The sequence below is a fragment of the Oncorhynchus tshawytscha genome, linkage group LG19 (genome assembly GCF_018296145.1).
Source record: "Oncorhynchus tshawytscha isolate Ot180627B linkage group LG19, Otsh_v2.0, whole genome shotgun sequence".
Classification (NCBI taxonomy): domain Eukaryota; kingdom Metazoa; phylum Chordata; class Actinopteri; order Salmoniformes; family Salmonidae; genus Oncorhynchus; species Oncorhynchus tshawytscha.
The window spans coordinates 25,931,874-25,947,454 of record NC_056447.1 but is presented as its reverse complement, the minus strand read 5'-3'; the positions used below and the strand labels follow the sequence as shown (position 1 = coordinate 25,947,454).

At 40.1% G+C, this 15,581-nt stretch overlaps 1 protein-coding gene across 2 annotated transcripts; it reads right to left on the bottom strand.

Moving 5' to 3' along the window:
• Positions 1 to 2,242: 2,242 nt before the first annotated feature.
• Positions 2,243 to 15,469, bottom strand: LOC112218543 (serine/threonine-protein kinase H1 homolog). 2 transcript variants are annotated; one of them, XM_024379418.2, is made up of 3 exons: positions 14,848 to 15,469; positions 12,874 to 14,008; positions 2,243 to 6,277 (listed from the first exon to the last, which is right to left on the bottom strand). In XM_024379418.2, the coding sequence occupies exons 2-3, from the start codon at positions 13,822 to 13,824 to the stop codon at positions 5,960 to 5,962; spliced, it is 1,269 nt and encodes a 422-aa protein (XP_024235186.1). In that variant the 5' UTR covers positions 13,825 to 14,008; positions 14,848 to 15,469; the 3' UTR covers positions 2,243 to 5,959. The 2 variants fall into 2 exon arrangements, with proteins under 2 accessions (XP_024235186.1, XP_024235187.1); XM_024379419.2 differs by having other exon boundaries at positions 12,874 to 13,889.
• Positions 15,470 to 15,581: the final 112 nt, after the last annotated feature.

The window sequence follows — 15,581 nt, the reverse complement described above, 5'->3', positions numbered from 1 at the left end:
TCAATATGTTGTTATCACTCATTTAAACACACACATGAACAAGAATATTCAAAATCATAAAAACAATTGTACTCAGAAGACAGTGTTGAATTGGCTACTTCAGAAAACGGTCAACAACATTTATACATGTATAGTACATATAGGAAATGTGAAAGGAAACGCTTTAGGAAAATTTTCACATTCTGCAAAATCGCTTGCAAATACTATTTACTTATTCATTGACCTGGCACACATTGCACACTTTACAATTGTGTTTTATTTTTAAACCTTTGCTTCATTTCAACATGTTTTTTATTTATTTCTCTTTTGGTCCAGCAATTGTGTTTTTGTGATGTACAGGGAATTTAGAATCTCAAATGTGCATTAAAACCAAACATTAAAAATAAAAAAAATGTAAGACAGTGGTGTTCCAAAAACCAAATCAACAAGTGACTGAAACCATGGCATTATTAGTTCTGTGGGGTGGAAATGCATGTTACAGATAGATGTACAGTGCATTCGGAAAGTATTCAGACCCCTAGACTTTTTTCACATTTTCTTACATTACAGCCTTATTTTAAAATGGATTAAATCGTTTTTTCTTCATCTATCTACACACAGTACCCCATAATGACACAAAGCCAAACTTTTAAAAAATATATAAAAAAATTAAATGTTAGCAAAACAGAAATATTACATTTACATAACTATTCAGACCCGTTATTTTGTTGAAGCACCTTTGGCAGAAATTACAGCCTTGAGTATGACGCTACACGCTTGGCACACTTGTATTTGGGGAGTTTCTCCAATTCTTATCTGCAGAGCCCTGTTAGGTTGGATGGGGAACATAGTTGCACAGCTATTTTCAGGTCTCTACAAAGATGTTCAATTGGGTTCAAGTCCGGGCTCTGGCTGGGCCACTCAAGGACATTCAGAGACTTGTTCCGAATCTTGCGTTGTCTTGGCTGTATGCTTAGGGTCGTTGTCCTGTTGGAAGGTTAACCTTAGGATCTCATACTGGGGCTGAGCACTCTGGAACAGGTTTTCATCAAGGCTCTCTCTGTCCTTTGCTCCGTTCATCTTTCCCTCGATCCTGAATAGTCTGCAGCTGAAAAACATCTTCACAGCATGATGCTGCCACCATGCTTCACTGTAGGGATGGTGCCAGGTTTCCTCCAGACTTGACGCTTGGTATTCAGGCCAAAGAGTTCCATCTTGGTTTCATCAAACCAGAGAATCTTGTTTCTCATGGTCTGAGAGTCCTTTAGGTGCCTTTTGGCAAACTCCAAGCAGGCTGTCATGTGCCTTTTACTGAGTGGCTTCCGTCTGGCCACTCTACCATAAAGGCCTGATTGGTGGAGTGCTGCAGATATGGTTTGTCCTTCTGGAAGGTTTTCCCATCTCCACAGAGGAACTCTTGGAGCTCTGTCAGAGTGACCATCAGGTTCTTGGTCACCTCCCTGACCAAGGCCCTTCTCCCCATATTGCTCCATTTGGCCAGGTGGCCAGCTCTAGGTAGAGTCTTGGTGGTTCCAAACTTCTTCCATTTAAGAATGATGGAGGCCACTGTGTTCTTGGGGACCTTCAATGCTGCAGACATTTTTTGGTACCCTTCCCCAGATCTACGCCTCGACACAATCCTGTCTCGGAGCTCTACAGACAATTCCTTCGATCTCGGGCTTGGTTTTTGCTCTGACATGCACTGTTAATTGTGGGACCTTATGTAGACAGGTGTGTGCCTTTGCAAATCATGTCTAATCAATTGAATTTACCACAGGTGGACTCTAATCAAGTTGTAGAAACATCAAGGATGATGAATGAAAAAAGAATGCTCCTGAGCTCAACTTCATGTCTCATAGCAAAGGTTCTGAAAACGTATTTTCATAAGTAATCTGTTTTTTTACTTTTCATACATTTGCAAACAAAAAATAAAAATAAAATGAAAACTTTTCACTTTGTCATTATGGGGTATTGTGTGTAGAGTGATGAGGGAAGAAATGTATTTAATCAATTTTAGAAAAAGCCTGTAACATAAAAATTCAAGGGGTCTGAACTTTCCAAATGCACTGTATGCTGCATGACACACAAAGAGTTGAACAAAAAAAGTGTCTACTTACAAAAACATGCACATAAATGACAACAATACAAATGTCAGGTACTTCATGTGACGAAGAGATGCTATTAAAATTGAGTTACCATTACATCAACAGGTGACCACGTGAACTGTGGATAGGGGGGACACCACTGCACTTGACTGTGCAACAATTTACAAAACAAATAACAGCAGTAGGACCGACAGTGTAGATAGAGCATAATGTAACATTATAGAAATTCCAAAAGAGAGACTGAGGTCAGCTGATACGGCTCTGTTGAATTTCCAGTATCTTATTTTTAAAAAATGTACCTCAAAATACCAGCGCTTCTCACCACAAATTGCTTAAACGTACATATGACCACATCATACCAATTGCTTATAAATGGTTGTTCTGGTTGGGGAGTACAAAAAGGTAAACAAAATTATCTAACAAGAGCAGTTTTAATGAAGACTTAAAACCTACATCCTGTCAACACAATAACTAAGGTACAATTTAAAAAAAATAAAAAAATTAAAACACAATTGCTTTTGAAGCCCTTCAAAACACTTAAATGACCCCTCAAAATGAAGTGCTAGAAACAATCAGTTAAATGTGATCAGGTTCTTGATCCATCCCTCGAATATAATTAAAATAAGTGCATTCACAGGCTATAACAAAGTACGCTAAAAATAAAACGTGGAAGTATTGAAGATAATTATTTGAAAGAACAATGTAAAATACATCATCACAACACTCCAGATTTGTTTTTAAGCATATTTTATGGCAATTTTTCTTCATTTTTAAAAGACTTGACAATAGAGAACAAGTGCCAAATTTAAATTGGTCTCTCCCAATAGCTGTCTGTGAGCTCTGACTGGCAAAGCATCCACAATATTACAAATGTTGTCAACCTACTAACTATACGGTTTGGTCAATGACAATTATGGGAAAATACAATAAAAACATGACATGTCTAAACTAATCAGAACAAAATTGGAAAGACATTTGATATAACAAACTAAATTAATACTGAGCCATCAACCAGTTCTCCATCAGTTAGCGATCTATTGGATCGATTCTCCATCAATTTGTTAAATTACACATCCCTTGACGTGTATCCTTCATTACAACAGGGCTGTCCATCTCAGACTGTGTAGCAGGACCAGGAAAGTGCAGAGACAGGACAGGCCTCGATCCGAATAAGTCCCCAGTCCCCACAATGACAACTATGCAAAAGCGCTGGCTCATCTTTCCTTATTTAGAGTTTCCAGTCAACCTCCCATAGTCTTTCAAGATCACAGTTAAAAAATAATCCCAAAATGAATAGAAACAACTCCTACATTAACAGGTTATAAAAACTGAATCCTGGTTAGAAAAATACTTAATTTTCAAATCATGAAAGCAACTGGTCAGAATACAATAATATTGGATATACTAGACTTCTAAACCAAAATTAAATAAATAAATGTTTATTTTGGCCTTCATTAACCAGGTGTCCATCCAACCTGCTTTTTTTTTTTTTAAAGTCACGACTGGCCTGATGGAAACAGCACATTTTTCAGTAAACTTTCCAAATGTCGACAAAACAATATGTGCTACACAAGGTGGGATATTTTTGTGTCAGTAAAATTAATTATCAGAGAAATGTAGGTGGAAATGCTTTTATGCGCAAATAGTGATAGAATAACCATCATATCGAAGTAAACTTGGAGTCAAGTGATGACATGTATGGTCCTCCCACTACAACTCGGGAAACCATGCAGTTTATTATGCTACAGATGAAATAAATTATGATGAACTTCACAGGGTGGTGAAAGTGCAAGGTGATGAGCTTGAATCTCATTTCCAATAAATATTGAGGGTCTTATTCTGGTGACATGATGGCCATAATAATCTCATCATGTAGGCTTTACCTGCACTGTATCAGAGCTGTTGGCTAGAGCGCCAGGGTCAGTACCAGAGTGGGCACATCCGCTATATAAACACTTTTTTTTGTGGCAAAACAATCAGAGTTGAAAATGCGATGGAAACCCATATATGGGTTTGGAAACCCAAACCCATATATTTTTGTAATTTGGGAATTTAACCGCAAAAGTTATTTTTATAAACACTACATCATCAAGCAAAGCCTTTCATCCGCAACAAGTTCATTTCCCGGAAACACATCTCTGGTGGGTTTTAATTCTCTGATTGTTTTTAATTCTTTTTTTTATATATATTCACAAGAAAATCTGTAGTCAATTGGATGGAAACCTTGCTTCTGACATACTTGTGTTTTAGCACAAAGTATAAAAATAAATTAAAAAATACTCCGTATCTCAGGATATATTCACTACATGACCAGAAGTATGTGGACATCCCTTCAAATTAGTGGATTCGGCCATTTCAGCCACACCCATTGCTGACAGCTGTATAAAATCAAGCACACAGACATAATCTCCATACACAAACATTGGGAGTAGAAGCGCTAAATACTGATATAATACTAATACCCGTACTGAAGCGCTAAATTACTTTCAATGTGGCATTGTCATAAGATGCCACCTTTCCAACAAGCCAGTACATCAAATTTCTGCTCTGCTAGAGCTGCCCCGGTCAACTGTAAGTGCTGCTATTGTGAAGTGAAAACTTCTAGAAGCAACAACGGCTCAGCTGCGAAGTGGTAGGCCACACAAGCTTATAGAATGGGACCACAGTGCGTAAAAATCGTCCGTCCTCAGTTGCAACACTCACTAGAGTTCCAAACTACCTCTGGAAGCAACGTCAGCACAAGAACTGTTAGTCAGGAGCTTCATGAAATGGGTTTCCATGGCCGAGCAGCCGCACAAGCCTAAGATCATCATGCGCAATGCCAAGCGTTGGCTGGAGTGGTGTAAAGCTCGCCGCAATTGGACCCTGGAACAGTGGAACTACATTCTCTGGAGTGATGAATCACGCTTCACCATCTCGCAGTCTAACGGACAAATCTGGGTTTGGTGGATGCCAGGAGAACACTAGCTGCCCCAATGCATAGTGCCAACTGTAAAGTTTGGTGGAGGATAAATAATGGTCTGGGATGTTTTTCATGGTTCGGGCTAGGCCTCTTAGTTCCAGTGAAGGGAAATCTTAACGCTACAGCATACAATGCCATTCTAGACGATTCGGTGCCTCCAACTGTGACAACAGTTTGGGGAAGGCCCTTTCCTGTTTCAGCATGACAATGCCCCCGTGCACAAAGCGAGGTCCATACAGAAATGGTTTGTCGAGATCGGTGTGGAAGAATTTGACTGGCCTGCACAAAGTCCTGACCTCAACCCCATCGAACACCTTTCAGATTAATTGGAACGCCGACAGTACCCGACCTCACTGATGCCCTTGTAGCTGAATGGATCTAGTGGAAAGCCTACACAGAAGAGGGTTTATAGCCGAAAAGGGGGACCAACTCCATATTAATGCCCATGATTTTGGAATGAGATGTTCGACGAGCAGGTGTCCACATACTTTTGGTCATGTAGTGCATCTCCACCAAAGCAAGTGACCCACTGTTCTTGTACCATGAATTCACAGCAAATAATCAAGAACGAGTGCAGGAACAGCATTTTAACACCCCTTCCTAAAACTTAATTCCTAGAATGTTGTTCAACAGATCCGTTTAGATGGGCAGCTTCAAGTGACCATTTCCACTGAAACAATATAATCAACAATAAATAAAATGTGAGACACACAAGGACAGGAAAGAAACATTAGGGAATAGGAATCTAGGAAAAAAGGGTGAAATATGAGGATGTTTTTCTTGCTGCCCCAGTGGCACTATGGCCTAGGAGCTGAATTGCTGTTCCAGGCAGCTGCTGGTAAGTCCCTGCTTGTGGTCTCAATGAGACACACAACATTATGAGTTTCAACATTGCAACCCACATAACTATTACTCAGCCATTGTATTGTTGTTGGTAGCGGCGGTTGAGCTCACGCAGCTCTTTCTCCCGAGCACGACGAGCCTTGTTGGACTTGGTGGAGCGGCTGGAGCGTGTGGACTGGGCAGACTTGGTGCTGTGACAGCGTGATGAGGCCCTCTTCAGGAGGTTTTGGGAAATAGAGCGCTGCAGGTTCTTCATGGAGGATGATGCGGCCATGCTGACGATCCAGGGGTGCTTCAGAGCCTGGCCTGCTGTTAACCTCTCACTGGAGTCAACAGTCAGCACACGGTCGATGAAGTCCTTTGCCAGGTTGGACACACTGGGCCATGGCTGAGCAGGGAGAGAGAAAGAGGTTTAAATGTTGAGAAACTGCACATTTCTATGCACTGGGGGGGGTCGAATCAAAGTAATTAATTAGCAGAGAGGGTCAATTTCTCTAGCACACTGGTTGATAACAGGTCAATTTGGGGGCATGGCCATAATGAACAATGCACACAAGGGGGCAGCAGAATGTAAAGCAGCTACAGTTTAATATTGCTGTACTGTAAGGCTCTGTAAACCTACATGTTAATAGCACAGTAGTAACTTCACAATGGGAACTTAAAGGTCAGTTCTTTTTTTGTAGTGTAACATATGGCAACAAGATATTGAGTACAATTTCTGAACCCTAAGATCCAAGGAAAAAGACATGGCCAGGCATGTCTTTCGCTCGTTCAAAGTGCTGTCCAATGATAAAGGACAGGGGGTGATTTACCCTCAGACTACAGCATAAACATTAGGCCTTTATAAAGGAAGAATAGCTACAACCATGTTTGTTACCCCCACTGAGAAGCTGAGGCTGTCTGATTCAGAGTATAAAAAGGCCCCAACGCACGCACACATTAAGCATACTGTGGTTGCTTCCAGGAACTCCAGCCTTAAGCTACGTCACAAAGTCACGTAGGGGGGTCGTGTTGTAAGTTCAGAGATGACATGAGCATTACGCCCAGTCGAGAAACAGACACATGTTTTTTATTAAAATGAAACTTAACACATAAGCAAGCAACTGTCTGCAATGCATCCAGAATTAAATTCTTTTTTTTTTACTAAAAAAAAGTGTAACTTTGGTTTTGATTTTCTGCTGGGATTTCCAACTGTGAGGAATCTTTCTTTACTACAGCGGAGTCACTAAGTGCCCTACTGTACACTTGTTTCTACCCCAGTCAGATGTTACTAGGGCTGTTGCAGTGACCATATTACTGCTACACAAGTCACAACCATTGAGTCACGGTAATCTCCCTGTATGCACTCTGGACATGCGTTGGTAGTACTCAACTCAGTAACAATCATCAGGAAGCTAATGGCCTGGTACTCGGGACTCTATTGTCCCTCTAACCAGTATGACGTCAATGCAAATTCAATTTTTAAAAAATCACATCAAACACTTATCATCAAAACAGTATGTGGTTTTAAAACTTACCTAACTGTGACTGATCAATTTGAAGAAAGTTCAACAATTGGTTTGAACAGTAGAAAACATGATCTTTGTGGATGTTTCAAAGCCCAACACAACACTTTAAGGTGAGGATTAATTAAAAAAACACCCATATGCATATTACAGCATATGAATAGGTCTATATATGAGCCCAAACACCCCCCATAAACTGAATTTAAAATAATGATTGTGTCTATACAATGCATAGCCTAGCGCATATTATACATTGCAGAAAAAACACAAAAAAATAACAAATTTAAGATGTCTTTGGTACATAATTACAATTAGTGTCCAATTAGTGAATTTGTATTTGATTTTGAATAGCCTAGTAATAGGGATTGCTTTTACATTTTTATAATTAATAGGCTGACATTACCTTTAGCTACAGAATCTCTCACCACGGTGCGTTTCCATCTCCTCCCCTCTCCCATTCATTCCTTTCTCGAGCATGCCGTGAGGGGCTGTCAACAGTTAATTAAATGTTTCGTTGTGAAAACATGTTACTATTGATGTGCCCGACAGACTTCACTTGGTTTCCCAAATTAAGCATCAGGTTGTTGCAGGAACAGGGTTGTAGAGCTCATGGTATAGAGAGTTTGGGAAGAATGTCACCTTTGACGTAGCGAGAGTCTGCATGCTCCTCAAATAGTGGTTAATGTGTGGAGTGAAATAATCGAGTAGCCTACCCCGGCATCAGTGAAAAACTAACCTGCGGGTAAGTGGCCTCCATTCGCTATTTGAGTGCATACAGACTTTTTTCCCCCTGCCCATTTGATAATGAACCATTATAAATTGAAAGAAATTTTACATATTAGTAAAGACAGATTAAATTGAGAATAGTCTGATGGGTGAAAATATGATCGATCACTTGATGAGATTAGCGTGTGCAGCCTGAAGCAAGGAACAGAGTAAGTTTTTTTACTTTCTCAAATCAATAGCCTATAGTCGCATCATGCAGCCCAAATATTTTGATTCATAAGACATTGTAAGTTTTGTACCATTCACAACTAAAGTTGCCAAACAGATTTAGAGTTAACATATAGGACCCGTTTCAAATTATCACTTTTAAGCTCAACATAGTCACTTCATAAGCGCACTCGCTCCGGAATTGGGAAAAATATCCCATCTATTTTATTTAGCTAAGTTATATACTTCTTACTATAATGGTGTGGGACTTAAATATATATTGTCTGCAAAATGAAGTAGCCTACAGCATGGCACATAGCCAGATAACATTTTCCCTAATGTATGTTCTTCTGAAATACATTTGTCATATCATGTTTCTTTAGACCAGACTAAAATAAATTGATTTATTGTGATGGTGTATATTCAATTGATTTATTCTTTTTTTTTTTTTTTTTTTTTTTTTTTTTAAATGTAGATGTTCTAAAGGCTCACATCAGCAGCTTGTATGCGTGGGGGCCTGGAAATGCTAAACGCGTTTGTTAATTACCAGAAGACCGGCAGTCTTTTGCATGACAATCAGCTAAGAAAATGTCATTACCGCCACAGCCCTAGATGTTACACCTCCTGAACTGTAAACTGCTGCATTTCCAATCACCCAGCAGACATCCAATATACATATTTTTAGACCCACAGATACATCTCATATGAGCTTAATATACATGACACATATACAGCTCAAAGATGTTACATCCCCAAACCAACATGTTACATCCCCAAACCAACATGATGCTGAAGGCATTTCTGATAATTACCATAATGTCCACTACTCCAAAATAATCTACTCAAAAATGTGTTTTCAAATCTACAGTGCCTTCAGAAAGTATTCATACTCCTTGACTTAGTCCAAATTTTGTTGCGTTACAACCTGAATTCAAATGGTTTAAATATATTTTATTCTTGCCAATCTACAAACAATACTCATAATGGCAAATTGAAAACATGTTTTTAGAAATGTTTGTAAATCTACTGAAAATTAAATAGAGATCTCATTTACATACAGTACCAGCCAAAAGTTGACACGCCTACTCATTATCAGTGATTTACTTTATTTTTACTATTTTCTACATTGTAGAATAATGAAGACATCAAAACTATGAAATAACACATTTGGAATCATTTAGTAACCAAAAAAGTGTTAAACAAAAATATATTTTATATTTCAGATTCTTCAAAGTAGCCACCCTTTGCCTTGAAAGCTTTGCACACTCTTGGCATTCTCTCAACCAGCTTCATAAGGTAGTCAGTCACCTGGAATGCATTTCAAGGTGTACCTTGTTAAAAGTTCATTTATGGAATTTCTTTCCTTCTTAACCTTTCTTGTGCAGGGGTTCCGCTAGTGGAAAACCTCGACAACATTCTGCTGAAAAGGCAGTGCGCGAAATTCAAAAATATGTAACTTTCACACATTAACAAATCCAATACAGCAAATGAAAGATTAACAAGATGTTTATCTACCCATCGTGTACGATTTCAAAACTGCTTTACAGCTAAAGCACAACATATGATTGTTAGATCACCGCCAAGTCGAAAAAAACAGCAATTTTCCCAGCCAAAGACAGTCACAAAAAGCAGAAATATAGATCAAATTAATCACTAACCTTTGATGATCTTCATCAGATGACACTCATAGGACATCATGTTACACAATACATGTATGTTTTGTTCGATAATGTGCATATTTATATCCAAAAATCTTAGTTTACATTGGCGCCTTACGTGCAGTAATGTTTTGATTCCAAAACATCCGGTGATTTTGCAGAAATACTAATAATAAACATTGATAAAAAGATTGTGTTATTCACAGAATTAAAGATAGACTTCTCCTTAATGCAACCGCTGTGTCAGATTTTTTCAAAACTTCATGGAAAAAGCATAATCTGAGAACGCCGCTCAGAACCCAAAACAGCCAGAGGGATAGCCGCCATTTTGGAATCAACAAAAGTTGGAAACACCATAAATATTCACTTACCTTTGATGATCTTCATCAGAAGGCACTCCCAGGAATCCCAGTTCGACAGTAAATGACTAAAGTTCCATCATTTATGTCCAAATAGCCACATTGTTAGCGTGTTCAGCCCAGTAATCCATCTTCATGAGAGGCGAGCATTTCATCCAGGCAAAAACTCAATTGGATTTTTCAGGTTTCACCTGCCATAAAACATACAATCAAAGTTCAGTTACAGTCCTTTAGAAACATGTCAAACGATGTATGGAATCAATCGTTAGGATGTTTAACATAAAACATCAATAATGTTCCAACCGGAGAATTCCTTTGTCATCAGAAAAAGCACTGGAACGCGAGGTAACTCTGTCGGGAGCGCGCGTCATGAGACCGAGGCACTATGCCAGACCACTGACTCAAACAGGTCTCATGAGCCCCTCCTTTATACTAGAATCCTCATTCAAGTTTCAAAAGACTGTTGACATCTAGAGGAAGCCCTAGGAAGTGCAACCTCATCCATATCTCAATGCATACTCGATAGGCCAAGCTTTGAAAAACTACAAACCTCAGACGTCCGACTTCCTGATTGGATTTTTCTCAGGTTTTCACCTGCCATATGAGTTATGTTATACATACAGACATCATTCAAACAGTTTTAGAAACTTGAGTGTTTTCTACCAAATACTACTAATAATATGCATATATTAGCATCTGGGACAGAGTAGGAGGCAGTTCACTCTATTCATCCAAAGGTGAAAATTCACTGGCTTTTGGCGAGGTGGGACGCTAGTGTCCCGAACGATCCCAGAGAGGTTAACTGCACCTCAGATTGCAGCCCAAATAAATGCTTCAGAGTTCAAGTAACAAACACATCTCAACATGAACTGTTCAGAGGAAGGTACGTGAATCAGGCCTTCATGGTCAAATTTCTGCAAAGAAACCACAACTAAAAGGACACCAAGAAGAAGAAGAGACCTGCTTGGGCCAAGAAACACAAGCAATGGACATTAGACCGGTGGAAATCTGTCCTTTGGTCTGACGAGTTCAAATTTGAGATTTTCGGTTCCAACCGCCGTGTCTTAGAGACGCAGAGTAGGTGAACAGATGATCTCCGTATGTGTGGTTCCCACCGTGAAGCACAGAGGAGGTGTGATGGCGTGTAAGGGCTATTTGACCAATAAGGAGAGGGATGGAGTGCTGCATTAGATGACCTGGCCTCCACAATCACCTGACCTCAACCCAATTGAGATGGTTTGGGATGAAAAGCAGCCAACAAGTGCTCAGCATGTAGGAGCTCCTTCAAGACTGTTGGAAAAGCGATCTTCATGAAACTGGTTGAAAGAATACCAAGAGTGTGCAAAGCCATCAAGGCAAAGGGTGGCTACTTCGAAGAATTTCAAATATATTTTCATTTGTGTAACACTTTTTTTGGTTACTACATGATTCCATATGTGTTATTTCATAGTTTTGATGTCTGCACTATTATTCTACAATGCAGAAAATAGTAAAAATAAAGAAAAACCCTTGAATCAGTAGGCGTGTCCAAACTTTTGACTTGTACTGTAAGTATTCACACCCCTGAGTCAATACAGTGATTATAGCTGTGAGTCTCTGAGTAATATGTCTCTAAGAGCTTTGCACACCTGAATTGTACATTTCCATTTTCACATTATAATTTTTTTAAATGATTCAAGCTCTGTCAAGTTGGATGTTGATCATTGCTAGACAGCCATTTTCAAGTTTTGCCATAGATTTAAGCCAAAACTTTAACTAGGCCCCCCAGGAACAATCAATGTTGTCTTGGTAAGCAACTCCAGCATATATTTGGCCTTGTGTTTTAGGTTATTGTCCTGCTGAAAGGTGAATTTGTCTCCCAGTTTCTTATGGAAAGCAGACTTAAACCAGATTTTCCTCTAGGATTTTGCCTGTGCTTAGCTCTATTCTGTTTCTTCTTATCCTACAAAAAACTCCCTAGTCCTTGCAGATGACAAGCATACCCACAACATGATGCAAACACCACCATGCTTGAAAATATGAAGAGTGGTACTCAGTGATGTGTTGTGTTTGTCCTAATACAAAGCGTTATGTTTGGGGCAAAGTTCATTTCTTTGCCACATTTTTTGCAGTTTCACTTTAGTGCCTTATTGCAAACAGGATGCATGTTTTGAAATATGTTTTATTTTGTACAGGCTTCCTTTTCACTCAGTCAATTAAGTATGTATTGGGGAGTAACTACAATGTTGATCCATCCTCAATTTTCTCCTATAACAGCCAGGGTGTGAATACCTTCTAATGGCCATGTATGTACCAGTACATCGACTGGTATTGGTACCCTCTTCACCACTCACTAATATGTGGTGTGTGTCCGTATATGTACTGTCCAAGTAAAATTTCCCCATGGGTATATCATATAACGTTATCAACACGTCAAAGGAGGACTGCTCGATAGGGGATTGTAGAAATATTGATAAGTAGACAGGACAACAAATTAGTAAGAAACAGAAAAGAAATGGACGAAGAGGGTGTAACGTCATAGGTGCTTACCTCCCCAGAAAAGCTGTACTTCCCCTTGAGGATCTGACGGTAGAGGCGCATGCGGTTATCATCCTCAAAGGGCATGGTTCCACTCAGCAGAATGTAGGAGATGACCCCTAGAGCCCACATATCCACAGCATTGGTGTATGGCTTTCGTACCAGGATCTCTGGGGCAATGTACTCTGGTGTCCCACAAGTGGTCTTCATCAAGCACTCATCACCCTTCTTACGAGTGCTGGCCAGCCCAAAGTCAGTGACCATAATCTTAGAGTCTGCACCGGGGTGATAGTAGAGCAGGTTCTCAGGCTTGAGGTCACGGTGGGTGATGCCAAGTGTATGTAGATACTTGACCCCGTCCAGTACCATCTGTAGGACACGTGTAGCATCACGCTCTGTGAAAGAGCCACGGGCGATGATACGGTCAAAAAGCTCTCCCCCTGTAGCCAGCTCCATCACCATGTATACTCGCTCAGCTGTCTCAAACACCTCCATCAGCTGGATAATGTTGGTGTGGCGTACACGCCGCAGGACACACAGCTCTGACTCACATACCTCACGTCCCTCTCTGTAGCGCGTCTCTATCATCTTGATGGCGTAGGGCTGCCGCGTGCTCTTATGCTCCACTCGCACCACCCGGCTGAAGCTACCTCGGCCTATCAGCGCCTTAATGTCATATTTGGCAGTGACCCGTGGGTCAAACTTAGCTCTGTACTTGGCTACCTTGTTTCTGCGTGGGTCAGAGGCCTCTGGTTGGCCTGTATTTGTGGGTGCCTGGGCGGCTGAGAATGCTGCCTGGGGCGGGGGAGAGCCTGTTTTCTCCCCTCTCATTTTACTCCCACTGCCGTCGCCTCGGATGAAATGTTTGTAGATGTCGGTCTGGAGGGGATCCACCTTTTTGACCAAGTCTAGCTGGACATCTCCAGGTGGCTCAGGGAGGACCTTGCTCGTCCTGCACCCCATCACATCACAATCCTGTCCCACTGGGACCAGCAGGACATCCTCATCGCCCACGCAACATCCAAGCACTGAAAAGCATCAAGCCACAGGAGACAGCCAATGTTCTTGAGGAAATGCTGCAGTGGCCCACTGAACCAATCACTGTGGCAGACCACTCAGAAAACAGACCTCACCACACTGTAGTAGACTGATGAAATGGGGCAATTCAGAAAGAATACAGAGTAAACAATTATACATTTGAAATAAATCATTGTCCAATACCAAGTTCAACAGCAAAAAAATAAATGTGCACCCTGAAAGATTAGAGCCATTGACTGATTTGACTAAACTTTGCATTTAGGCCCATTTGCTGTGGCAATGTATCACGTTCTACCTAAACTGACAACCGTTGACTACACAAAATAAAATCAAGAATTATGTTAGTAGAATCAACACTGGGCTGTCTGGTAAACGTTCTAGAATCGGGCCTACCAAGATCACCTATTAAAAGTACATTTTTAAAAAATCGGCATGTGTTGACATACCGCTAAATAACGGTTCACCCATCCCACCAACCCCATCCCACCAACCCCCCAGATCCATTTACATCGTATACTGACCTTGTAAACGAGAAAAGTAGCGGTATTGGCAACAGCCGCCATGTATCAAATATATAATGTATCCACAAATGACAAAATTATACAATGTTGTCATAAACTGCACAGTGTATCATTTGGTGGATGTAACCAGCAAAATGACTTTTGTCGGCCATGATGATTGTAACAAACCTAAATGCCGATAGTAGCCTAGCATTCCTCTATATCATGAACTAAAAGTATAGGCCTAAAAGTTGTTTGAATGTTTATGGTTGGGATTTGAAACAATTTGCCAGATAAAGATAGTGAAGTTCCAAGCCATTTCTCTTGATCGAATGTTACAAAAAATATATATATGTATATGTAAAAAATATATGTAACGTTATACCTTGTTTGAGTATATTTAATCGTATTATATACTCTGAAGCATCAAAACAACGTAAAATCTTACCTTATATCAAAGTTAGCAAGTTAGCTAGCAACATACGACAGCGGGAGTTACAAGGCAGAAGTCCACAACTTGCCAAAGCCAACCTCCTCCTCACCCCACTCTCAGCTGTTGTCTCAGTTTTTTTGGTTCGGATTTTTCAAAGTTGAATCCAGATGATAAAACGGCATACTGCTCCCTTATGGCTCTGATAACGTTTCAAGTAAATTGCAACAAGTTGATGGCTTCATTTTGCGCGTAAAAGCAACAACACCGTGGCAAAAAAAAGCAGATAGAAGCGCTCGGTCGTTCGCTTCATAAAACGGTGTTCTTGACTGGGACCACCTTTTTCCTGCAAACTTCTTTGTTGGAACGACCTCCTCGTCGGCTTGTTTCTACCCCAGAAAATCATCGAGGACGTCGTGAGGTCACTTCCTGGATACGAAGAAAAGTACCGTACAAACGCATATATTTTGTTCATCTAAAATATTACAAGAACAGCTGTCAAAAGTGGAAAATACATGACACGTTGAAATCGCTCTTGAATTACAGTGTAGGGCAGACATACCTGAAGTTATTGTCCTGCTAACAAACTCTGTCATAATTATTTTTAATTATTAGTCTAATCAATTAAGTGTTGATGTGGGTAATTCTATGTATTTCAGAATTTTGTTTTCTCTTGATGCTGCAAGGTCTATATCAAATGTAGGCTACTTGAAATTTGATCTGGTGTAAAGACCTAAAGCCTAAGCCTCAGG

What these genes read in the sequence shown, in the direction of transcription:
- LOC112218543 (XM_024379418.2), bottom strand. Translation starts at nt 13,824, where the DNA reads ATGGGGTGCAGGACGAGCAAGGTCCTCCCTGAGCCACCTGGAGATGTC. An exon ending in AGTACAGCTTTTCTGGGGAG is followed by an intron (nt 6,278 to 12,873) that starts GTAAGCACCTAT and finishes CTCCCTGCTCAG; the next exon opens with CCATGGCCCAGTGTGTCCAA.